This window comes from Schistocerca nitens, chromosome 2 (genome assembly GCF_023898315.1).
Source record: "Schistocerca nitens isolate TAMUIC-IGC-003100 chromosome 2, iqSchNite1.1, whole genome shotgun sequence".
In the NCBI taxonomy this organism is placed as follows: domain Eukaryota; kingdom Metazoa; phylum Arthropoda; class Insecta; order Orthoptera; family Acrididae; genus Schistocerca; species Schistocerca nitens.
Window position 1 is genome coordinate 1,046,502,196 of NC_064615.1, and position 25,633 is coordinate 1,046,527,828.

The following is a 25,633-nucleotide window of genomic DNA, read 5'->3' on the forward strand; positions in this document are numbered from 1 at the left end:
GCGAATCACAGACGTTGTTAGATGTCCGTAGACAAAACTGGGCTGATGTTAGGAATGAATCAGGCCTAGTATCAGTATATTTCGAGGAGTGCCACGCATATTTAATCAAATTCTGAAACCGTGGGGAGGAAAATTGATAATGTACTACTGATTGCAGCTTGAGAATATTGTCACGGTGATAGACAGGAAATTGTAGTGATCTGCACACGATAATTTTCTCTGTTAGTTTTCTGTAAAATGATTTCCACTGACGGAAAAATTCTCTGTCTAAAGGTTGAATTACGTTCGTCGTGCCGGGTGGAATCTCAAGTATCTCTACTTCTTTGTCAGGGTGGGCTCGAAATACAGCTTTTAATGAATCAGACCTTTTATGACCTGACCACGAATCTAGAAGGAGAAGAGATTTGTTCCCGCAGAACGGCAGAAAAGCATGACGCATGAAAAGTGTAACGTTTTCATTTCCCATTTTTCCAGACTTCGATGCGTCTACCACAAGATTGTTCGCGTAGAACATTGTTCTTTTGACACGTGGTCCAAAACGTCCAGTTCGTTCTTGAAGACACACATATAATTTAGGCAGCAATGAACCATCCAGACTAATTATGGGCATTACAGTGTATGAATGGGTGAGTGCAGTCGTGGACTGCGCAATCGCCTCAATATGTTTTTCCCCTTTGAATGGCAGTGTTCTTTTCGCACGCATTTCTTTTTGAAAACCTGAATGATCTGCATTGTACACGTACGATTCACTAAAACTAGCGATCTTGTTTTTTGCATTCGTAAGAAAAGCTTCTATCATTTCGATTTGTGTCACTTCATTTTCCGACCTGTTTCTCGATACGAATTTTGTTATTTTTCCAGAATGAGATTTTCACTCTGCAGCGGAGTGTGCGCTGATATGAAACTTCCTGGCAGATTAAAACTGTGTGCCCGACCGAGACTCGAATTCGAGTTCGGGTCTCGGTCGGGCACACAGTTTTAATCTGCCAGGAAGTTTCATTTGTTATTTTTCTTGCCACAATTTTATGTGAACTTTTGAAGCGACTAATCCAACTTTGAGAAGCTGTAAATTCTTTAGCGCCTATCGTGTTGGCAATCTCTAACGCCCAATCACGCGAAGTTGTATCGCTGACACAAAATTACTGTTGTCTGGCATCGGTAAATAGCTCAAAAAGTCGCGCATTTATCTCCGTCGCAATTTCCAGTCGACTCTTACGTCGTCCAGCGACTTCCTTTTTCCATCTATACAATTCACGTTCAGAACGGACAAAGCGATACTTAGAACAGTACTGACACGTAGGTGTTTCTTACCACTTTCGTTCAACCAATACGTCACCGCTTTTTCTTTGTCTGATAAGGTAATTGTAGTTGCTGGTGTTACTTCCGGAGATAATTGATTATGGTACGTGGCACTATTACTCAAAGAGTCTTCAAGAGTGCAACTTTCGTCCGTGTCTTCACCGTCTGTAAATTCACAGTCTGCAATATCGAGTGTTTCAGTTGTTTCTAGCCACATGTCTGCGCCATTTGTATGCTCGTCTAGAAGTTTAACAACCGTGTCGCACAACACATAGTCTTCACGCGTGTTTTCTGTTGATTGCTTCATTTGGCGTCTGTGGTATATCTCCATGGCAAGCAGCAAAACATTTACAGGGTTCGCCATCACCTGTGAGGGGAGATTGAATGTTCACCGTAAAGTGGCTTGCGGAGTATAGATGAACATCTGCAGAACATCTTTCACATCTCTAACCAGTTTGAGGACGGTATGTTTCGAAATACGTACCAGAAATTAAAAGGACGTGCATGCCACAGAAACAAATATTCGTTACCCCTTTCCACCAAAACCGTGCAGCGATATTCCTCTTTAGTGAACGCCGCGATAAGACGGCCGCACTTCCCGACCATGCGCAAAACGCTCGCACTTCGCCATTTCCAGGGGGGGTCAGCCGTCATTACAAGCGCCAAGCAGGAAACACAGCTATGTTCGTGATGTTTTTAGATGACTTCCAGTTCATGTCAGCAGCTACAATTTTACATACGGACCTTTTGCACAGTTAAATATCAGTGCTAAAAAAAACAATACATGTTTTGGCATGACAAGTCTGACCATTCCCTTGTTAGGGAATCGTTGGCTTTACAAACAACTAACCTGAATTATACTTAACATACTGAATGCAAAATATAGTGCTGAATAAGCTGGAAGCAGGAGAAATTTTAATGACTGGATAGTAATCACAGAGTCCCACAGGGTTCAATTCTGGGTCCACTCCTACACCTCTCGTAAAACACAAACCTTCAGAAGCTAGGATGTCAATTTCGTCTCGGTTATGCAGAATCAGTTAGAACTGTAACCCAGCTTGCCTCAGAAGAGGACACTATGGGTTTATGATAGAATTGTTTATTTTTAAAATTATCGGGAATCCGATATATCGATATTTAAAAAGGTACCACCATCGGCTCTCGATATGTCTAGAAAATATATCGATACTCGACGGATAAAATATCAATGCACCGATCTATAAAAATATCGGCTGCACATTGTAAATACACTACTGGGACCGGTTTTAAAGCTTTATATTAAAGTAGTGATTTATTATTAGATATTGTGTACATCAACTAGATAGAGGCTTACTTATCACCCGTAGAGCAAGAATTGAAAGAAAACTATGCATATTCAACGCTTGGCGACAACCACTTTACTAACAATGGTAAGTGCAGGTAAGTGGCACAATAAAAGGAGTGCGATGGGTCCGTCCTTCGGTTACCACAAATCGGATTTGTCTGGAACATTTCATGTCGACTCACTTCTTTTTTCCTTTCTGCAAACGTCAGCGACCTTGCAGCTGTAGTGTCAAAATTGCGTGGCGAAGTTAAACATTGCAGTTTCTGTTGGTAGCGCCGAGCACCGATTAGGTCAGCATTTACCCTTACACGTCTCCACCCACCACAAAAGCCAATCTTGTCATTTAGAGTTTCGTCCATCATTTTCAGCAAGTGTTTTCGAAGAAAACAATTTTTAACGCAACTAGTGTGTTATTTCTTCATGTCGGAAAACTTGTTATTCCATTCACACTGCCACCCCCCCCCCCTCCTCTTCCCAGGGCAATCGGACTTCTTCTTTGTGCCAGCTACTATATATATACTTGCTTCACACAGTCCAAGAGAAAGACTGGACGTGATGGAAGCTCAAAAAGTAGTATGATTCGTTCAGATAGTGAAAGTAAAATAATGTTCTACTGCAATTTCAAATTGCGAAAAAATATAAAATAAAAATATCAGCGCTCGGCATTGCTGTTTCGATACTGATATATTGAGTCAAATATATCGCCTGTTAACACGAACATAAGCTTGAAAATATGGATATATCTGTATATCGATACCGTACGAGGCGTATTCGGAAAGAAAGGTCCGATTAGGGGAAAAATGGAAACCACTGTGAAAATCCGATGGAACTTTGCGCAGATGTGTTGGGCAGTGTCTCTAGTGTGCCTATCGATCGCTTCACGTCGCTCTAATCAGTTCAGAGCGCAAAGTGATCACGTAAAAATGCCTAAAACAACAGTGTCTCCCGTCAAGTATGTCGATTTGGTGAGAGATTTCGCCTGAAGCTATGCAGCCCACGTAACATAAATGTCATGCGTTTCTTTCTTCAAGACAATTTTCAGCCGCATTCGCAGGGACAGTGAAGACGCTCCAGCAGCGTTTTCGGTGGGAAGTGTTTGGTCACCAAGAATACAGCTCTTAACTGGCTCCCACCGTTGTTCATCTCTGCTCACAGGAACCGCTGGCTACGAAGACAACGTTTGGCACAGATAACTAAGACAGACCAGCGTAGAGAATTGGCGGAAAGCACAGACATCTGCTTTCTGTGACGAGGGTAATGGATAGTTTGTACAACGTCACGACTAATGTCTAAGTCGGACCAGCGACTATTTAGAGAGGTAGCTGGAAGGTGTGGCTAAATGTTGCGAATAAAAAGTTTTTGATTTTCAATGTGGTTTTCATTTCGCGACTGATCGGACCTTTCTTTCCGAGCAGCCCTCGTATCAGCAGCCTAGTTTATGACACACTTCCCAAGCGAATCAGTGCACGTATCCATGCCGGGGGTCGCAAAGTGACAATAGTAAGTGGACTCATACTGCCAAGTTCTTTGTGAAGTAATCACTGAAACAATATCGCATAGTCTTGCAATCTGTAAAGTTTCATTTCGTTTCCTGTCCTCCTTCTGGGTGCTCTACTCTTTCTTTCAGCCAATGCTCAGCCTGCACGGTCGCCGAGAGTGTATGAGTACTGCGCTAACGCAAACAATGTGTTTTTACCTGTAGTCTCCTCGGTTTTCGGCGTCGAACCTCTTGTAACAGCCGAGGCAGAGCGGCGGCGAGTCGTGGCAGGGGCCGACCACGAGCGCCTTCTCTCGCATCACCAGGTCTCCGGGCTGGAGGTCGCGCGAAGCCACCAGGTACCTGCAGCACCACACAGCACTCTCTCTGTCACTTTCGACACAGCTTATCTCTGACAGTGATGAAGGCTTTTATTACTCGAAGAAATTCAGAAATCAGCCACTTTCTACGTACAAGAATCATATTCGCAATTGCGAATATGCCTAAACTTTTGCTCCACTATGCACTGGTGACAATGGAAATTTGTCCCGGTCGGGACTCGAACCCGGATATTCCGCTTGACACGAGCAATCGCCTTGAGCGCCTCGGCCATCCGTGCACACTTCCGACCGAAACTTCTGTATGTCACCGATTTGGTTTACGTCCTGTACTCGCACAGATACTGTACCTTTCAGGAAGAGACATGATTAAAGGCGAAGCCAGTTATTAAGTATGAGATACAAAACTGCAGTAGAATAAATTTATTTATTTCCGTTTATGATCAAAAATGGTTCAAATGGCTCTGAGCACTATGGGACTCAACTGCTGAGGTCATCAGTCCCCTAGAACTTAGAACTACTTAAACCTAACTAACCTAAAGACATCACACACACCCATGCTCGAGGCAGGATTCGAACCTGCGACCGTGGCGGTCGCGCGGTTCCAGACTGTAGCGTCTATATCCGCTCGGCCACTCTGGCTGGCGCTTACGATCACAAAATTCTTGGTCAGTCAGCAATGACTGGTTTCAGTCAGCAATGACCATCTTCGGCTCTGTTTTAAACGTGCTAATAAAGGGCGTAAAATTTAAGTTGACGAACCATAATAACTCAAAAAATATGCTTCACATGAAAACATGTGTAGAATCCAAAGTTCATTATTTTTGAGGGGGACATCTTCTGGTGCTAAAATTAACCCGCCACCCCAGCCCCCAGGGGGTGGGGCGGGAGACTACTTTAAAATTTCAAATGGGAACCACCATTCTTTTTTGAGAACCAGTTTCTACATAAAAAACGACGTACATTTTGTCTTAAACATTTGTTTTGATTATTGGTAGTTGGCGCTGTAATTGAAGAACATCCATATTCTCGTTTTTCTGTGGAAAATGGTTACGGATAAATAGAAAATACTTATTAACTTCGTAAATTTTGATTCCCTCTCTCCCCATAGGGTGGGGTTTGAGAGAGAGGAATTAGAGTTTTAGATATGTTGACCCAAATATTAATTTTTTTTCCGCAGATTCGGATTGGGTCAACATTTCTATAACTCTAATTCCTCTCTCTCAAACCCCACCCTATGGGGAGAGAGGGAGAGTTTTAGTTTCAGCGAATCAAAATTTACGGAGTAAATAAGTATTTTTTTATTCATCCGAAACCAATTTCCACAGAGAAAGGAGAACATGGATTTTTTTGAATCACAGCCCCAACTACCAAGAATCAAAACAAATGTTTAGACAAAATGTACGTAGTTTTTTTGTAGAATCTGATTCGGCGATAAAAAATGGGAGTTCCTATTTGAAATTTTAAAGTTGCCTCACGCCTGACCCCCAAGGGGCTGGGGTGGCGGGCTAATTTTAGCACCACACATTTTTTCGTGTGTAGCTTACTTTCCGAGTTATTCTGGTGTCTCAACTTAAAATTTACGCCCTGTATAATGGAGCCATATTGGTATCGTCAAAAGATAAACACAAAAGCAGCTCAGCCCGTTGGATTTTGTGTTTATCGTCTGACGATGCCACTATGGCTCCATTATATAAGCACATGTGTTTAAAACAGATCTGAAGATGGTCACTACTGACCGAAACCGGTAGTCTGAGGACCTAACATTTTGTAATCATAGACGGAAATAAAGAAATTTATTCTACACTTTATGGATCACCGTTCGTTCCGCGACCATGTCACAGCTTGTCAAAATCCCGGTGCCTATGTTGTTCAAATATACTTTCCAATCTCCTTCAGAAATGCATGCATGTCATTTTTGCAGAGGATGAGAATGACACGAACTTCATGGTTTGAAAGTTGCACAGAGGATACCAGAAATGGGGTTTGACTATCAATCTGGAGAAAACAGAGTTTTTGGTCACTGGAGAAGTGCGCCAAGTTCTGACAATAGATATTGGCGTAATAACATCTGTGGACTCATGCAAATATTTGGGAGTCATTGTTAACAAAGACGCATCCAGTAAAAGCGAAATTAAAATTTGTTTTTTACAACAAGTTTGATGAATTCTTAGTGTGAAATGCTTTATATGCACTCGTTTCTTGAAACTAGTGCCCAAGTGCTAAAGGCCGCATCTTTCTACTTCATCTGTATCAACAGCTCCAGCAACAGCTATTTTTTAATCATGTGGCTTTGTGCAGATTGATACTGGCTGCGTTATCGCATATTTAAATCATGAGTAAGAAAGTGACGTGGCATTCACTCAAACCGCCCAAAATACGGCTAAGAACGACCATTGTTTTCTTTATTGCGTTTAATGCACAGCGTGTGTACCTTACATACACATTACAGTTGTTTCTCGCGTCCTAGCTTCCAAAGTTCTTGCACCAGCTAGTTCCTCTTGGACATAGCCCTTCTGATTCCCTCTTGCCATACTGTTTTCGGGCGTCTGCTACTTGTATTAATTGAAATTCATTACATCATCTACTTAGGCCTTCTGGTTTTACCAAAAGGGCATATATGCCCATAACATATCAGTTGTTTTGCTTTGATTATGTCCGTTACAACAGTGCACAAGTTCATTCTCTTACGTCTATCTTCATTATCCCGTAGTGTCAATCTACAGCAACACCTCCAAAATACCATGTCCACCGATAATAAATGCCTCTTACTTATTTCAGTTATGTCCCATCGTTCTGTAATAATTTAAATATCCTAATCTTAGTTTCTGATCTAATAAGAGGTGAGTTAAATAAGTGAAACAACACTATTTTTTCTCAGCCAATTTCGGTCGAAAATAAATGCAGAATTTGTTTCGGGACATCGTGGAATATTCCTGCTTCAGCTCCTGCAGTTTCATGAAGTTCAGAAAGGTGGCGGCGTTATACGTAACATTCAAAATGACGTCTGTAACGGAGGTGCGTCCTAAACAAAGAGTTGTCATTGCGTTTCCTTTGGCGGAAAACAAGAACATCGCAGACATTCATAGGCGCTTGTAGAATGTCTAGGGAGACTCAACAGTGAACAAAAGTTCAGTAAGTCGCTGGACGAGGCGTCTGTCATCAGAGCAGCAAGATGGCGCAAAGCTGCCCGATCTCCGGTGTGTCAGCTGGCCGTGCACAGCTGAGACTTAGGCAATGTTGGAACGTACGGCCAGTTTCTTCGAGGTGATCGACGGATCACAGTCAAACACCTCGCTGCACAACTGGACGTCCCTCTTGGTGGTGCTGACATACTGGTCCACCAGTTGGCATACTCAAAGGTGTACGCTCGCTGGTTTCTCACCATGTAACAGAAGACCATAATGAGCAACGAAGGACCATCTTTGCGGAACTGTTTGCGCGTTACGAGGCTGATTGTGAACAATTTTTGTAGAACATCGTCAAAGGCGATGAAACACGGCGAGCCGTGGCTGGCACGTGTTATGCTTTGCATTAAACCGTGGTTGCTATTCTGTGATTAGTCTCCCACGGTTATCGCGATTAGGCTGTTGTCCTCTCTCTCCGCGAGTGGCAGCAGCAGTGTGTATCGATATTCGCACCCTTGTACTATCTTTGGCCTCGCGCTTATAGTTTCCGGCTGCGCCGTGTGCGACCAGTTGGTCGGTTGGCGAGGAGCAGCGAGGAGTCTCCGTTGCCTGTGTCTGGCCGGGCCCGCTGGCGGCGTCCACGCGCGGTTGGAGTATGAGGTGCTGTTCCCATTGCTACGAGGTCCGTCGCTCACCGATCCCGGACACGAAAGTTGAGTCTTTACTTAATCTACCTGCCAGCCCCGACTGTTCACGTCGTGTCGTTTGAATTTCGCTGTGGGCTGTTGGGACATTCCCGCGAGCAACAACGTGTGTTTTCAAGTTGGCAAAATTCTAGCCGCCCTCCTGTGGGGTTTAACTTAACTTGATTATTTTTGAATTGAAGTGCACCACCGGAATCTTGTGGCTTGTGGCCGTTAACGTTCCGGTTACCTGCCCTGCCTGTTGACGTAAATTCAGGCAGTGTATTTTCCTCGTCAGGTTGTGGCTGTCCAGCAAGGCGTTTAGTTTGACAGCTGAATGTGTAATTCGTTGTGGGTGCCGATACCTTATGCGTTGTTACATTGATCTTCCTGTTGTGTGCTGGATGGGTGGAGAGGAAGTTATCCTGTCGCGTGGTCCGTTGAATGTCTGTCGGTTGGGTTGCCGTCGGATTGAGAATTGTTGGGCCGGCTGCCTGTCTCACATAGGGCCCTTGCAAACTTCTGAGCGCTGTTTGATGTGCTGCCTTTTCTTGTATGTCCTTGTTTTTTGTTTATGTATGGCTTGTAGCTAACTTTAAATTAAAGTTATTTTGCCCTTAAGGCGTGAGATTTTTTGGGCCTTCAGCCTGATTTAAAGAAATTTCAGTATAAGGCCTTCTGCTTTTTAAAATTCAAATTCCTGTTTTGAGCCTTAAGTTAAAGGTGTTTTGCCTTTAGGGCGTGAGGTTGTTTGGGCCTTCAGCCTAATTTAAGGAAATGTTTTAAGATGAGGGCTTCTGCCTTTTAAAATTCAAATTCTTGTTTTTGAGTCTTAAGTGACTGGCCTTCAGCCGGTTTTAAATTAAAGTTGTTTTGCCCTTGAGGCGTGAGATTGAATGGCGCATTTAGCCGGGAACTAAGTTCTAAAATTAATGTTTGGCTTGTTCTGTTTTTAATGTTTTCTTTACTCTTGTAATATTTATCAAATGAATAAAGTAGTATGTTCGAGTGCAACTGACGGACCCTCATTTTGGCCCCTTTCCAGAAATCAAACTATCTGTCCTGTCCTGTGGGTATAGCAGGGGATCTCACACGGGTCCATCACTTCGAACCAGAAACTAAAGCGGGAATCCACAGAGTGGCGCCACACCATCTCTCCTCCGAAATAAAAGTTCCAATCCAGACCCTCAGCTGGTAAAATCAGGGCGACAGTCTTCTGCGAGTCTGAAGGGGTTGTTCTGTTTGATGTCCTCCCTCATGGTTCAACGACCAACTCGGAAGTGTATAGTGCTACCCTCAGGAAATTGAAAAAACGCTTTCAGCGTGTTCGTCGCCCCAAAAATGCATACCAACTTCTCCTTCTCCATGAAAACGCAAGTCTGCCACACGAGAGGAGCTCACAGAACTTCGCTAGACTGTTCCCGCTCATCCACCCTACAGCCCGCGTCTCGCCACTTCCGACTTCCATCTGTTTGGCCCTTTGAAGGATACACTCTGCGAGAAGCAGTGTGTGGACGATGGGGAGGTTATTGATGCAGCAAGACGTTGACTCCGATCTCAACCAGTTTAGTGGCACCATGTAAGCATACAGACCGTGCCAGTAAGGTGGCGTGAGGTCGTCGCTTTGAACGGAATTACGTTGAAAAACGAAAAGACTGAGGAATGATTCAGTGAATTTAAATCCTGAATAAAACCAACCTGCTTTCAGGAAAAAAGATTGCTGCATTACTTATTGAACGCCCCTCGCATGTGTGCTCCAAAAAATTCTCCATTTAGTTATTTGGCTGCCTGTCTACCTTGGCTCATGCGGGTCTTAATTTCGCTTTTACTCCATCCATCTTTGTTAATTATGACTCCCAAACATTTGTAAGATAACACAGACCTTACTGCTCAAAAGCTAATGTAATGTCTTTACCCATTCTTCTAGTAACCAAATACTCCATTTTTTCCAACCTGGTAATTAAATCCCATTTATTGTATTCTCTGTGCAACTTTCTGACCGTGCAGTTTACGTCATTCTTATCTTCTTCAACTTGTACTACCACAGTAGTACAAGTTTATATGCCAACTAGCTCCGCAGATGACGAAGAGATTGATGAAATGTATGATGAGATATAAGAAATTATTCAGATAATGAAGGGAGACGAAAATTTAATAGTCATGGATGACTGGAACTCGATAGTAGGAAATGGAAGAGAAGGAAACGTAGTAGGTGAATATGGAATGGGAGTACGGAATGAAAGAGGAAGACGCCTGGTAGAATTTTGCACAGAGCATTACTTAATCATAGCTAACTCTTGGTTCAAGAATCATAAAAGAAGGTTGTATACCTGGAAGAATCCTGGAGATACTGGAAGGTCTCAGATAGATTATATAACGGTAAGACAGAGATATAGGAACCAGGTTTTAAATTGTAAGACATTTCCAGGGGCAGATGTGGACTCTGACCACAATCTATTGGTTATGAACTGTAGATTAAAACTGAAGAAACTGCAAAAAGCTGGGAATTTGAGGAGATGGGACCTGGATAAACTGAAAGAAACAGAGGTTGCAGAGAGCTTCAGGGAGAGCATTAGGGAACGATTGACAAGAATGGGGGAAAGAAATACAGTAGCAGAAGAATGGGTAGCTTTGAGACAAGAAATAGTGAAGGTAGCAGAGGATCAGGTAGGTAAAATGACGAGGGCTAGTAGAAATCCTTGGGTAACAGAAGAGATAATGAATTTAATTGATGAAAGGAGAAAATGTAAAAATGCAGTAAATGAAGCAGGCAAAAAGGAATAGAAACGTCTCAAAAATGAGATCGACAGGGAGTGCAAAATGGCTAAGCAGGCATGGCTAGAGGACAAATGTAAGGATTTAGAGGCTTATCTCACTAGGGGTAAGATAGATACTGCCTACAGGAAAATTAAAGAGACCTTTGGAGAAAAGTGAACCACTTGTATGAATATCAAAAGCTCAGATGGAAACCCAGTTCTACGCAAAGAAGGGAAAGCAGAAAGGTGGAAGGAGTATATAGAGGGTCTATACGAGAGTGGTGTTCTTGAGGCCAATATTATAGAAATGGAAGAGAATGTAGATGAAGATGAAATAGGAGAGATGATACTGCGTGAAGAGTTTGACAGAGCACTGAAAGACCTGAGTCGAAACAGGGCCCTGGGAGTAGACAACATTCCATTAGAACTACTGACAGCCTTGGGGGAGCCAGGACTAACAAAACTCTACCATCTGGTGAGCAAGATGTATGAGACAGGCGAAAAACCCTCACACTTCAAGAAGAATATAATAATTGCAATCCCAAAGAAAGGAGGTGTTGACAGATGCGAAAATTACCGAACTATCAGTTTAATAAGTCACGGCTGCAAAATACTAACACGAATTCTTTACAGACGAATGGAAAAACTGGTAGAAGCCGACCTCGAAGAAGATCAGTTTGGATTCCGTAGAAATGTTGGAACACGTGAGGCAATACTGACCCTACGACTAATCTTAGAAAATAGATTATGGAAGGGCAAACCTACATTTCTAGCATTTGTAGACTTAGAGAAAGCTTTTGACAATGTTGGCTGTAAAACTCTCTTTCAAATTCTGAAGGTGGCAGGGCTAAAATACAAGGAGCGAAAGGCTATTTACAATTTGTACAGAAACGAGATGGCAGTTATAAGATTCGAGGGGCATGAAAGGGAAGCAGTGGTTGGGAAGGGAGTAAGACAGGGTTGTAGCCTCTCCCCGATGTTATTCAATCTGTATACTGAGCAAGCAGTAAAGGAAACAAAAGAAAAATTCGGAGTAGGGATTAAAATCCATGGAGAAGAAATTAAAACTTTAAGGTTCGCCGATGACATTGTAATTCTGTCACAGACAGCAAAGGACTTGGAAGAGCAGTTGAACGCAATGGACAATGTCTTGAAAGGAGGATATGAGATGAACATCAAAAAAAGCAAAACGAGGATAATGGAATGTAGTCGATTTAACTCGTTTGGTGCTGAGGGAATTCGATTAGGAAATGAGACGCTTAAAGTAGTAAATGAGTTTTGCTATTTGGGGAGCAAAATAACTGATGATGGTCGAAGTAGAGAGGATATAAAATGCAGACTGGCAATGGCAAGGAAAGCGTTTCTGAAGAAGAGAAATTTGTTAACATCGAGTATAGAGTTAAGTGTCCGGAAGTCGTTTCTGATAGTATGGTGTGTAGCCATGTCTGGAAGTGAAACGTGGACGATAAATAGTTTGGACAGAAGAGAATAGAAGCTTTCGAAATGTGGTGCAACAGAAGAATGCTGATGATTAGATGGGTAGATCACATAACGAATGACGAGGTATTGAATAGTATTGGTGAGAAGAGAAATTTGTGGCACAACTTGACTAGAAGAAGCATCGGTTGGTAGGGCATATTCTGAGGCATCAAGGGATCACCAATTTAGTATTGGAGGGCAGCGGGGAGAGTAAAAATCGTAGAGGGAGACCAAGAGATGAGTACACTAAACAGATTCAGAAGTATGTAGGTTGCAGTAGGTACTGAGAGACGAAGAACCTTGCGCAGGATAGAGTAGCATGGAGAGCTGCATCAAACCAGTCTCTGGACTGAAGACCACAACAACGACAATACTCTTCAAAAATGACTTAGTCATCACCAAAATGAAAAGTGAATCACTTGCAATCATTTATAGACACATCCGTAACCTTAAGGCAGACATCAACTACATTTTAAATAATGTAGATGCTATGGCACATCGCTGTTGTAAGTCTTCAGTTACAGGATTCTCTCTAGACATTTTTGTAACTACTAGTTCTACAAGTTCTCTGTATAAAGTTCTAACAGCTTGAACTTATGAATGACTCATTCCGCTAATAGTAAAGATCACAATTTACAGAGAGGAATGGCATCTTAGGTCTTGTTAAGAGTAACGGAAACCACGTGGACGACCATTGTGCCAAGCGAAATCTTCAACCTGCATACTCCTTCAGTACGAGTTTGCCTCGCTTTCCTATCTCGGTAACAAACGCTTGTCTGATTACAATACTAGAACAAGACTGTAAGTGCGCGCATTCTGGACCCAAAGGTTCATCAACGCAGATTGTGCCGTTACTCGTTTGGAATGGGGACGCTATCTGAATTCTGGCCTATTTCTGGGTGTCCAGCATGGCACAGGTGCCAGCCGCTTCTTCGCGTATCGTGACTCATGGAAGCTATTCAATTAGAGGGAAATTTAGGTGGTTAGTTTTCTGCCAGCAGCAATTACGGTGCGTGCCAGTTTAAATTTAATCCGCAGCCTCGCAGACGGCGCTGTTTATCGTGTCCGGCATGCATGTCTCTCATACGCACATGTCAGAGTTAAGGCATCAGGAAATTCTAAAAGTTCTCTTCAGAATGAGATACAAGAGAAGTTAAGGAGAGAATTAAACTGTCACATAAATTAACGAGTCTTGTCTTGTTTTGCTTTTCAAATTCGTTATCCACATTAGCGTTTAACTAATGATTCGGTTCCCTACACTGGAACGCCTGCCTAATATCGTGGAGGGTCCCCGCGAGCACGCAGAAGTGCCGCAACACGATGTGACATGTACTTGACTAGTGTTTGAAGTAGTGCTGGAGGGAACTGACACCATGAATCCTGCTGGGTTGTCAATAAATCAATAAGAGTACGAGGAGGTGGCGATCTCTTCTGAACAGCACGTTCCAAGGCAGCCTAGATATTCTTAATAATGTTCATGCCTGGGGACTTCTATGGCCAGCGGAACTGTTTAAACTCAGAAGAGTGTTTCTGGGGTCACTATGTAGCAATTCTGGACGTGTGGAGTGTCGCACTGTCCTGCTGGAATTAACCAAGTCCGACGGAACGCACAGTGGATACGAATGGATGCAGGTGATCAGGCGTTTACGTATGTGTCACCTGCTAGTGTCGTATCTAGACGTATAAGGGGTCCCATATCACTCCATCTGCACACGTCCCACACCATTACAGAGCCCCCACCACCTTGAACAGTCCCCTGGTGACATACAGGGTCCATGGATTCATGAGGTTGTACACGTGCACGTCCATCCGCTCGATACAATTTGAAACGAGACTCGTCCGACCAGGCAACATGTTTCCAGTCATCAACAGTCCAATGTCAGTGTTGACGGGTCCAGGCGAGGCGTAAAGCTTTGTGTTGTGCAGTCATCAAGGGTATACGAGTGGGCCTTCGGCTCCGAAAGCCCGTATCTATGATGTTGCTCAAATGGCTCTGAGCACTATGCGACTTAACTTCTGAGGTCATCAGTCGCCTAGAACTTAGAACTAATTAAACCTAAGGACATCACACACATCCATGCCCGAGGCAGGATTCGAACCTGCGACCGTAGCGTTCACGCGGTTCCAGACTGAAGCGCCTTTAACCGCACGGCCACACCGGCCGGCTATGATGTTGCATTGACCGGTTCGCACGCTGACGCTTGTTGATTGCCCAGCATTGAAATCTGTAGTAATTTGCGGAATACTTCTGTCACGTTGAACGGTTCTCTTCAGTCATCGTTGGTCCCGTTCTTGCAGCGATGTTGGCGATTTGATGTTTCTCCGGATTCCTGATGTTCATGGTACACTCGTGAAATGCTCTTACGGGAAAATCCCCACTTCATCGCTACATCGGAGACGCTGTGTCCCATCGCTCGTGTGCCGACAATAACACTACGTTCAAACACACTTAAATCTATCAGTGTAGTAGCAGTAGCCGATCCAACAGTTGCGGCAGACACTTGTTGCTGACCACAACCCCGTATTCTGCCTGTTTACATACCTCTGTATTTGAATACGCATGCCTGTACCAGTTTCTTTGGAGCTTCGGTGTAAATTATAAAGACTACGACGAAAAATCTTTATTACAGGCAACATTTGCATAAAACAAAATTACTCAGCAGGCTGTTAGGGTAATTTCATATTTTGGGTTACACTTTTCTGCCGCAGTCGGCATTATAGCGAACATCACGATTAAAATATGTGAATATAGACTTAATATTGAAACTTTTGTTTATTTGTATGCATGACATCCATCAAGCCCAACAATAAAACAAGACACGATTTTAAAATAAGGTAAGAGTGGGAAGTATAGTAACTGACATAGAACTAAATCTAAGGGGGAAAATAATTACGGTTTGGATCAGAGTTAACATTATAATCGATATCAAACAAGTTCATAAGAGGGGAAATTGTATCCTTAATACTTTTACTACGACACTAGAGCCGGCCTGGGTGGCCGAGCGGTTCTAGGCGCTACAGTCTGGAACCGCGTGACCGCTACGATCGCAGGTTCGAATCCTGCCTCGGGCATGGGTGTGTGTGATGTCCTTAGGTTAGTTAGGTTTAAGTCGTTCTAAGTTCTATGGGACTGATGACCTCAGCAGTTGAGTCCCATAGTGCTCAGAGCCATTTGAACCATTTTTTTTATTACACTAGAATAAAAACGTTCGCGAGATCTCTGCTGTTGTGCTGTATGAGTCACCCGTAGTCTAGGGGAGCCGTCACGATGGCTCAGCGTGCTCGGTCAGAGGGTTAGTCGCCCTCTGTAATAAAAAACTGAGCAAATGAATCAACAAAGAACTTGAACGGGTGTCATGGGACGTCCGCCCCGAATAAATACACCGAACAATAACAAACAGAATGAGATTTTTTTAAAAAGGGGGTAGCGTCTTCGATTAGTAATCGAAACGTCCTCGGCCACAGGTTCGAATCCCACCACTCTTTAAATTTTGATTAATAATCAGCAATGGCGGCCAAAGACTTCCGGCTTAAGAAGTCACCATCGTTCTGCCAACGGCCTTGTCAAAAAGGGCGGAGAAGCAGGCAGAGGTTCAGGGCTTGTCCTAGTGGTCGGAAACTGCCCCTAAAGGCGGAAGAATCAGCAGTGATCAACGGCATGAGGATGCAGAAGGCAATCGAAACCACTACTTTAAAGACATGTAACGTGTATCCACAGGACATGTGGCCTGTAATTGAAAAGTGTCATCACGATCTCTCCATTGGCAAAAGATTCCGGAATAGTCCCCCATTCGGATCTCCGGGAGGGGACTGCCAAGGGGGAGATGACCATGAGAAAAAGACTGAATAATTAACGAAAGGATAACGTTCTACGAATCGGAGGGTGGAATGTCAGAAGCTTTATCTTGGTAAGGAAACTAGAAAATATGAAAATGGAAATGCAAAGACTCGATCTAGATATAGTAGGTGTCAGTGAAGTGAAATGGAAAGAAGACAAGGATTTCTATTCAGATGAGTATAGGGTAATATCGACAGCAGCAGAAAATGGTATAACGGGAGTAGGATTCGTTATGAATAGGAAGGTGGGGCAGAGATGTGTTACTGTGAACAGTTCAGTAGGAGGGTTGTTCTTATCAGAATCGACAGCAAACCAACACCGACAACGGTAGTGCATGTGTATATGCCGACGCTGCAAGCTGAAGATGAAGATATAAGAGTATGTGAGGTTATCGAAAGGGTAGTACAGTACGTAAAGGGAAACGAAAATCTAATAGTCATGGGAGATTGGAATGCAGTTGTAGGAGAAGGAGTAGAACAGGTTACAGGAGAATATGGGCTTGGGACAAGGAATGAGAGAGGAGAAAGACTAATTGAGTTCTGTAACATGTTTCTGCTAGTAATAGCGAATACCCTGTTCAAGAATCACAAGGGGAGGTTGTATACTTGGAAAAGACCGGGTGATACGGGAAGATTTCAGTTAGATTACATGGTCAGACAGAGATCCCGAAATCAGATACTGGATTGTAAGGAGTACCCAGGAGCAGATATAGACACAGAAAACAATATAGTAGTGACGAAGAGTGGGCTGAAGTTTAAGACATTAGTCTGTAAGAATCAGTAGACATATATATATGTAGAAGTACTAATGAATGACGAGATACGCTTGAAGTTCTCTAAGGCTATAGATACAGCAATAACGAATAGCTCAGTAGGCCGTGAGTTAACGAGCATTGCGCTCTCATTTAAATATATGGCCGAAAGAGTCAGCCTGCACGAATTGTGAAATGAACCTTGTCGTCCAGAACCACATGCCACAAAGGGCGCAGATTCACCACGAGATGGGGAAACTCACAGGCGTCTATTGTCTGTTGAGGCCTAAGCGCTGTAGTGTGCGAGTGAGACAGACGAGAACCTACATCATAGGGAAACCCAGTATAAGCTGTCTTTGGCCAAGGAGACGTAGCAGTGTTAAATATGGCAGACCTAAGATCGTCCATATGGTTCAAATGGCTCTAAGCACTATGGGACTTAACATCTGAGGACACCAATCCCCTAGACCTAACCAACCTAAGGACATCACACACATCCATGCCCGAGGCAGGATTCGAACCTGCGACCGTAGCAGCACCGCGGTTCCGGACTGTAGCGCCTAGAACCGCTCGGCCACAACCGTCGGCTTAAGATCGGCCAAAAAGGGAAACATTTATGTAAACTATATAATTCTGTAGTAATGCAGGGAATCCAGCCACAGTAGTTTTAATCTGTCGTCCTCCACAAATTTTCGTGGTGATCCCAGTAAAACTTGAATATTGACCTTATCTATAATAGTTTAGGATTTACTGTAAAGTGAAATCCACAAGTTTTGTAACATGCATCATTAAAGTGACAAACATTGTAAATATCAACTCTGTAACTTTATTTGTTTAGAAGATATAGTAAATTTAAATTATCAGTACTTACAATTAAGCATCAGATCTCCATTTCCTCCACACAAAACACCTTGAACGATGACAGCGTGACACCTTATTGTATCATTAGGTAATAGAATATTTGTTGTAAAGTTTAGTGCATAACAGTTACTTTTGTTCTTTGTTTATTTATCAGAAAGCACATTGGTGCAAGGCTGCTGGCCGTGGCATTCAAAGCTAAGAAGGAAATTGTATTGGTTTTATGTAAAAGAATTTAACGTTTATTATGTAATGGATATTATTGTTACTTTATTTAGAATGTAAAAGTGGTCAAGACGGGCAGAAGGCAGTTCGGATTGACACGCGAAAGCTGACAATCGGTCTTTAGGCAGCTAAGAAGTGAAACGACTTAGAAAATTTCGCGTTGTGTGGTATCGCGAGACTTAGTCTCTGAGCGGTGAGCAGCTGCGCGCCTGGTGTGAATGCAATCTTTTCGCGTAGATAACTTGTATTTCGTGATTGTGAATGATCGAACTGTGTCAACTGGATATATGCTCGAGTGTAACAGTAACTCTAAATACGACCACTTTCGCTATTAGTTTGCTTTCTCAATAAACGTTATTCTAACCAGATCGCAACTGTGTGGTCTACATCATTTATGGGTCGTTAGTTCCCGATATTATTATTACTTTTATTATATGTTATGTTTACTTTGTATTTCGCAAACTTGGCATCAGCCAGAAAATTTAACCAAAGTGTCACAGGTGTCTAATTCAGGGCGTGTAATGCGACACGTGCGGCTCAACCCCTAGACGAGTTTGAGCCAAGGCATTTCGACGAAGAGGAACCGCATGTGAGCCCGAACATCTTTGGGATGTTAACTCACCAGGCAGTACAGTTGAAGAGGAATGGACATCTCTAAGAAGGGTCATCACAGAAGTTTGAAAGAAAAACATGGGTACAAAGAAGTTAACTACGAAGAAACAATGGGTAACAGAAGAAATACTTCATTTGATCGATGAAAGGAGGAAGCACAAAAATGTTCCGGGAAACTCAGGAATACAGAAACACAAGTCGCTGTGGAATGAAATAAATAGGAAATGCAGGGAAGATAAGATGAAATGGCTGCATGAAAAATGTGAAGAAATCGGAAAAGAAATGATTGTCGGAAGGACGAACTCAGCATACGGGAAAATCAAAACAACCTTCGGTGACATTAAAAGCAAATGTGGTAACATGAGTACAACGCTAATTCCACTCCTAAATACAGAGGAAAGAGACGATAGGTGGAAAGAATGCACTGAAAGCCTCTATGAGGAGGAAGATTTATTTGATGTGATAGAAGAAGAAATCGGTTTAGACGAGATAGGGGACCCAGTATTAGAATCAGAATTTAAAAGAGCTTTGGTGGACTTAAAATAAGGCAGAAGGGATAAATGACATTCCATCAGAATTTCTAAAATCATTGGGGGAAGTGGCAACAAAACGACTTTCACGTTGGTGTGTAGAATGTATGAGTCTGGCGACATACCATCTGACTTTCGGAAAAATATTATCCACACAATTTCGAAGACTGCAAGAGCTGACAAGTGCGAGAATTGTCGCACACTCAGCTTAACAGCTCATGCATCCAAGTTGCTGACAAGAATAATATACAGAAGAATGGAAAAGAAATTTGAGGATGAACTAGATGACGATCAGTTTGGTTTTAGAAAATGTAAAGGCACGAGAGAGACAATTCCGACGTTGCGGTTGATAATGGAAGCAAGGCTAAAGAAAAACCAAGACACGTTTATAGGGTTTTTCGACCTGGAAAAAGCCTTCGACAATGTAAAATGGTGCAAGCTGTTCGAAATTCTGAGAAAAATAAGGGCAAGCTATAGGGATAAAACGGTAAAATACAATATGTACTAATAAAAGGGGACGACTAAGAACGTTGTGCTCGGATTGATAAGGGTGTAAGTCAGGGATGTAGTTTTTCCCACCTACTATTCAATCTACACATCGAATGATGGAAATAAAAGAAAAGTTCGGGAGTGGAATTAAAATTCAAGGTGAAAGGATATCAACGATACGATTCGCTGATGACATTGATATCCTGAAGTGAAGAGGAATTACACGATCTGCTGAACAGAATGAAGAATCTAATGACTACAGAATACGGATTGAGAGTGAATAGAAGAAAGACGAAAGTAGTGAGATGCAGCAGAAATGAGAACATCGAGAAACTTAACATCAGAATTGATGGTCACGAAGTAGATGAAGTGAAGGAATTCTGCTACCTAGGCAGTAAAGTAACCAACGACGGACGGAGCAAGGAGGACAGCAAAAGCAGACTAGCAATGGCAAAAAGAGATGTCTACTAGTATCAATCATAGGTCTTAATTTGAGGAAGAAATTTCTGAGAAGGTACGTCTGGAGTACAGCGTTGTATAGTAGTGAAACATGGACTGTGGTAAAACCGGAATAGAAGAGAATCGAAGCATCTGAGATGTGATGCTACAAAAGAATGTTGAAAATTGGGTGGTCTGATAAGATAAGGTGTCAGGAAGTTCTGCGCAGAATCGTAGAGGAAAAGAATATGTGGAAAACACTGAAAAGGAGAAGGGACAGGATGATAGGATATCTGTTAAGACATGGGGGAATGACTTCCATCGTTCTCGCTTCCCACGCCCAGGTTCCCGGGTTCGATTCCCGGTGGGGTCAGGGATTTTCTCTGCCTCGTGATGACTGGGTGTTGTGTGCTGTCCTTAGGTTAGTTAGGTTTAACTAGTTCGAAGTTCTAGGGGACTGATGACCATAGATGTTAAGTCCCATAGTGCTCAGAGCCAATGACTTCCATGATACTAGAGGGAACTGCAGACGGCAAAAACTGTGGTGGAAGACAGAGATTGGAATACTTTAAGTAGGCTGTTTAGGTTATTCAATTTAAAAAAAAAATTGAAAAACCTAAACAGCCTACTTACAATACATCCAGCAGATAATTGAGGACGTAGGTTGCAAGTGCTGCTCTGAGATGAAGAGGTTGGCACAGGAGAGGAGGAGAGGAATTCGTGGCGGGCCGCATCAAACCAGTCAGAAGACTGATGTCCCCCACCCCCCCGACCCCCCCCCAAATGAATGAGAACAATTACAATTTCAATAACAGGATGAAAGGATGTAAGTGCAGATTTTTTATATGTGGTACTTTCAATATGTTCACACACCATTGTGTTGGTTGTATTTCATTGCATTGAACGGTCTTCCCATAAACATATCGTGTAGTTAACCATTTGTTGTTTTCTACATAGTTGTAACTGGACCACTATGTGTGCTACCCCTGCCAGTATAGACTACCTATTTTGCGTCCAAACATCAACACTTAAACTCCTGACCTGTTGTCCTGGTGGAAATGAACATTAATGGATAGCTCTTGTCACATGTACTTGGTGGTGCTACCCTACCTAGAAGCATATGACTTGTAAAAACTGTAAAATTTTTAGTCTGCAAATGAAGTAAACACTGACGTAATGTTGTTCAGTACACCATTCTCGGTCACCGATAGCTATACCTGCACTTATACCCGTAACACACTGTATATATTCAATGGTCTAGATATAAATCTACATATTTTATAAATAAAAGTGTGTCGACGTTCTGTATTTTGTTTCTTTAGGGATTTACTTAAAAAGTTTATAAATATTTAAAAGAACCGACAGTCCACGGACCTTTTTCGAAAACTATGTGTACTTCACTGTCTCTTCGTGCTGTGAAGTGAAGACAAATTAATGGTTCTCGTTATCGGTAGTGCCATGGATAAAATAAGTTTTACTTCTGTATCGTAAACTGGGTGTCGTCACAGTAATGTCATTGAAATCTTTTACATTTACCAGATGCATCTGACCTGATATGTAGGTAGATGGATTTTACAGATGTTGCGATTTCTGTAACAGGCAGCGCGTTATAGTTTTGACTTTATTTGCATTTGCAGAACGCCGTTTCGTTTTTTATGGAATTAATGATTTGTAGAAAAAATCGAGAACCTTTTATTTTATCATTAACATGTATTTTTTTTTGATAGGATGGAGCGATGGGGGGAATACTTGTTAGTGTATAAGAATGAAATCGTTAATGCACGCAATAAAGAGCAAGGATGGGGAGAATAATTGATATTAACTAGACCTTTAATTCACCTGCTTTCATACGATGAAGTCAAATAAACTTTGGATCAACGAATAGGCAGCACAATAAAGCTATATTTGTGTCTTATATTATGAGAAGGAGAGTCGCAACTCACCATCTAGCGAGACTCCGCATCTCTGCTATATGTTGAGTAGCAACTTTCCTTCTCATGATATTGTACATTCCATCCTGGATTTTCCATTGTTCGATATTTGTGTCTTAATTAGATATTATTTAATTTAAAATTGGTGGACTGCTTTCCTTACACAAAACATTATCCAATAAAGATTTAATATTTCGTGTGATGTTGTTGTGGTCTTCAGTCCAGAGACTGGTTTGATGCAGCTCTCCATCCTACTCTATCCTGTGCAACCTTCTTCATCTCCCAGTACCTACTGCAACCTACATACTTCTGAATCTGATTAATGTATTCATCTCTTGGTCTCCCTCTACGATTTTTACCCTCCACGCTGCCCTTCAATACTATATTGGTGATCCCTTGATGCCTCATAATATGCCCTAACAACCGATCCCTTCTTCTAGTCCAGTTGTGCCACAAACTCCTCTTCTCTCCAGTTCTATTAAATACCTCCTCATCAGTTGTGTGATCTACCCATCTAATCTTCAGCATTCTTCTGTAGCGCCACATTTCGAAAGCTTCTGTTCTATTCTTGTCTAAACTATTTATCGTCCACGTTTCACTTCCATACAAGGCTAGACTCCATACAAATACTTTCAGAAACGACTTCCTGACACTTAAATCTATACTCGATGTTAACAAATTTCTCTTCTTCAGAAACGCTTTCCTTTCCATTGCCAGTCTGTATTTTATATCCTCTCTACTTCGACCATCATCACTTATTTTGCTCCCCAAATAGCAAAACTCATTTACTACTTTAAGTGTCTCATTTCCTAATCTAATACCGGCAGAATCACCCGATTTAATGCGGCTACATTCCATTATCCTCGTTTTGCTTTTGTTGATGTTCATCTTATACCCTCCTTTCAACACACTGTCCATTCCGTTCAGCTGCTCTTCCAGGTCCTTTGCTGTCTCTGACAGAATTACAGTGTCATCGGCGAACCTCAAAGTTTTTATTTCTTCTCCATGGATTTTAATTCCTACTCCGAATTTTTCTTTTGTTTCCTTTATTGCTTGCTCAATATACAGATTGAATAACATCAGGGATAGGCTACAACCCTGTCTCACTCCCTTCCCAACCACTGCTTCCCTTTCATGCCCCTCTACTCTTATAACTGCCATCTTGTTTCTGTACGAATTGTAAATAGCCTTTCGCTCCCTGTATTTTACCCTTGCCACGTTCAGAATTTGAAAGAGAGTATTCCAGTCAACGTTGTCAAAAGCTTTCTCTATACAAATGCCAGAAAAGTAGGTTTGCCTTTCCTTAATCTGTTTTCTAAAATAAGTCGTAGATTCGTGTGTGAACCGAATGTATTTAGATTAAACGACATATCTTAAGGAAATACGTTTTTTTGACTGAAGGGTGTTTGATGTTGTAAATCACACATATGGAACGGTGTTTCAATGCAAAAGTCAGATCTTAAGAAGATCGAGTATCCATTTGAAAGTCATACGTAATATGGTATTCATTTCGCACAAAACACTTTTAACGTTAGGAACTCCTATGCTTGAAACGGCACCAATTAAATTCTGACCATTATTTTTTGGACAACTTCCGGGTTTTGTTCTAGTTCGCAACTGCTGAACGTGATACAAAGGAATACTCTTGAGGCGGGAAGTTTGCCAAAGGCAAGAGCCGATCTTTGGCAGAATGGACGCGTGGCAATTTGTCGCAACGACACGGAGATCGTCTTAATGGGAGCTCGGCGGCTGCAGCCAAGAATTCACTCTGCCCCGGCGACAGTAGGCGTCGCTATACGTAAGATGGGCTCGAGACGTTTAACAATAGGAGACAATAGGAGACTCTCAGTACGGAAGACTACTGGTGCCAAGCACGTCCTGAGCAGCAAGCTAGACACTTAGGGGAATGGGTCACACAAAACTCATTTTGTTGGAGTATTTTCGACGCTTGCTTCAATGAACCATCTAATGCATATTTACAAAAGCTGCAATGATTCCCACTTACAGCACGACACATTCGGCTGGTTAAGAAATCCGAAAAACACTTAGGGGAATGGGTCACACAAAACTCATTTTGTTGGAGTATTTTCGACGCTTGCTTCAATGAACCATCTAATGCATATTTACAAAAGCTGCAATGATTCCCACTTACAGCACGACACATTCGGCTGGTTAAGAAATCCGAAAAACCAAATGTTATTGGTTGAAGAAATACGATACAGAATCAGAAGATTGCCGATGTCTAATTGGCGTGTAGATTTCGGATGTGTCAATGCTCTTACAGAGGTGTGGGCTAATGACATACACTCCTGGAAATGGAAAAAAGAACACATTGACACCGGTGTGTCAGACCCACCATACTTGCTCCGGACACTGCGAGAGGGCTGTACAAGCAATGATCACACGCCCGGTACAGCGGACACACCAGTAACCGCGGTGTTGGCCGTCGAATGGCGCTAGCTGCGCAGCATTTGTGCACCGCCGCCGTCAGTGTCAGCCAGTTTGCCGTGGCGTACGGAGCTCCATCGCAGTCTTTAACACTGGTAGCATGCCGCGACAGCGTAGACGTGAACCGTATGTGCAGTTGACGGACTTTGAGCGAGGGCATATAGTGGGCATGCGGGAGGCCGGGTGGACGTACCGCCGAATTGCTCAACACGTGGGGCGTGAGGTCTACACAGTACATCGATGTCGCCAGTGGTCGGCGGAAGGTGCACGTGCCCGTCGACCTGGGACCGGACCGCAGCGACGCACGGATGCACGCCAAGACCGTAGGATCCTACACAGTGCCGTAGGGGACCGCACCGCCACTTCCCAGCAAATTAGGGACACTGTTGCTCCTGGGGTATCGGCGAGGACCATTCGCAACCGTCTCCATGAAGCTGGGCTACGGTCCCGCACACCGTTAGGCCGTCTTCCGCTCACGCCCCAACATCGTGCAGCCCGCCTCCAGTGGTGTCGCGACAGGCGTGAATGGAGGGACGAATGGAGACGTGTCGTCTTCAGCGATGAGAGTCGCTTCTGCCTTGGTGCCAATGATGGTCGTATGCGTGTTTGGCGCCGTGCAGGTGAGCGCCACAATCAGGACTGCATACGACCGAGGCACACAGGGCCAACACCCGGCATCATGGTGTGGGGAGCGATCTCCTACACTGGCCGTACACCACTGGTGATCGTCGAGGGGACACTGAATAGTGCACGGTACATCCAAACCGTCATCGAACCCATCGTTCTACCATTCCTAGACCGGCAAGGGAACTTGCTGTTCCAACAGGACAATGCACGTCCGCATGTATCCCGTGCCACCCAACGTGCTCTAGAAGGTGTAAGTCAACTACCCTGGCCAGCAAGATCTCCGGATCTGTCCCCCATTGAGCATGTTTGGGACTGGATGAAGCGTCGTCTCACGCGGTCTGCACGTCCAGCACGAACGCTGGTCCAACTGGGGCGCCAGGTGGAAATGGCATGGCAAGCCGT

At 43.1% G+C, this 25,633-nt stretch overlaps 1 protein-coding gene across 1 annotated transcript in view; it reads right to left on the reverse strand.

Annotated features, from left to right (window-relative positions):
• Nucleotides 1-25,633, reverse strand: part of LOC126237388 (SET domain-containing protein SmydA-8-like) — a 341,453-nt gene that overhangs the window by 51,183 nt on the left and 264,637 nt on the right. Inside the window, exon 3 of the mRNA XM_049947475.1 lies at nt 4,320-4,463. Coding sequence (XP_049803432.1) covers nt 4,320-4,463 — 144 coding nt within the window. The remainder of the gene's footprint in view (nt 1-4,319; nt 4,464-25,633) is intronic.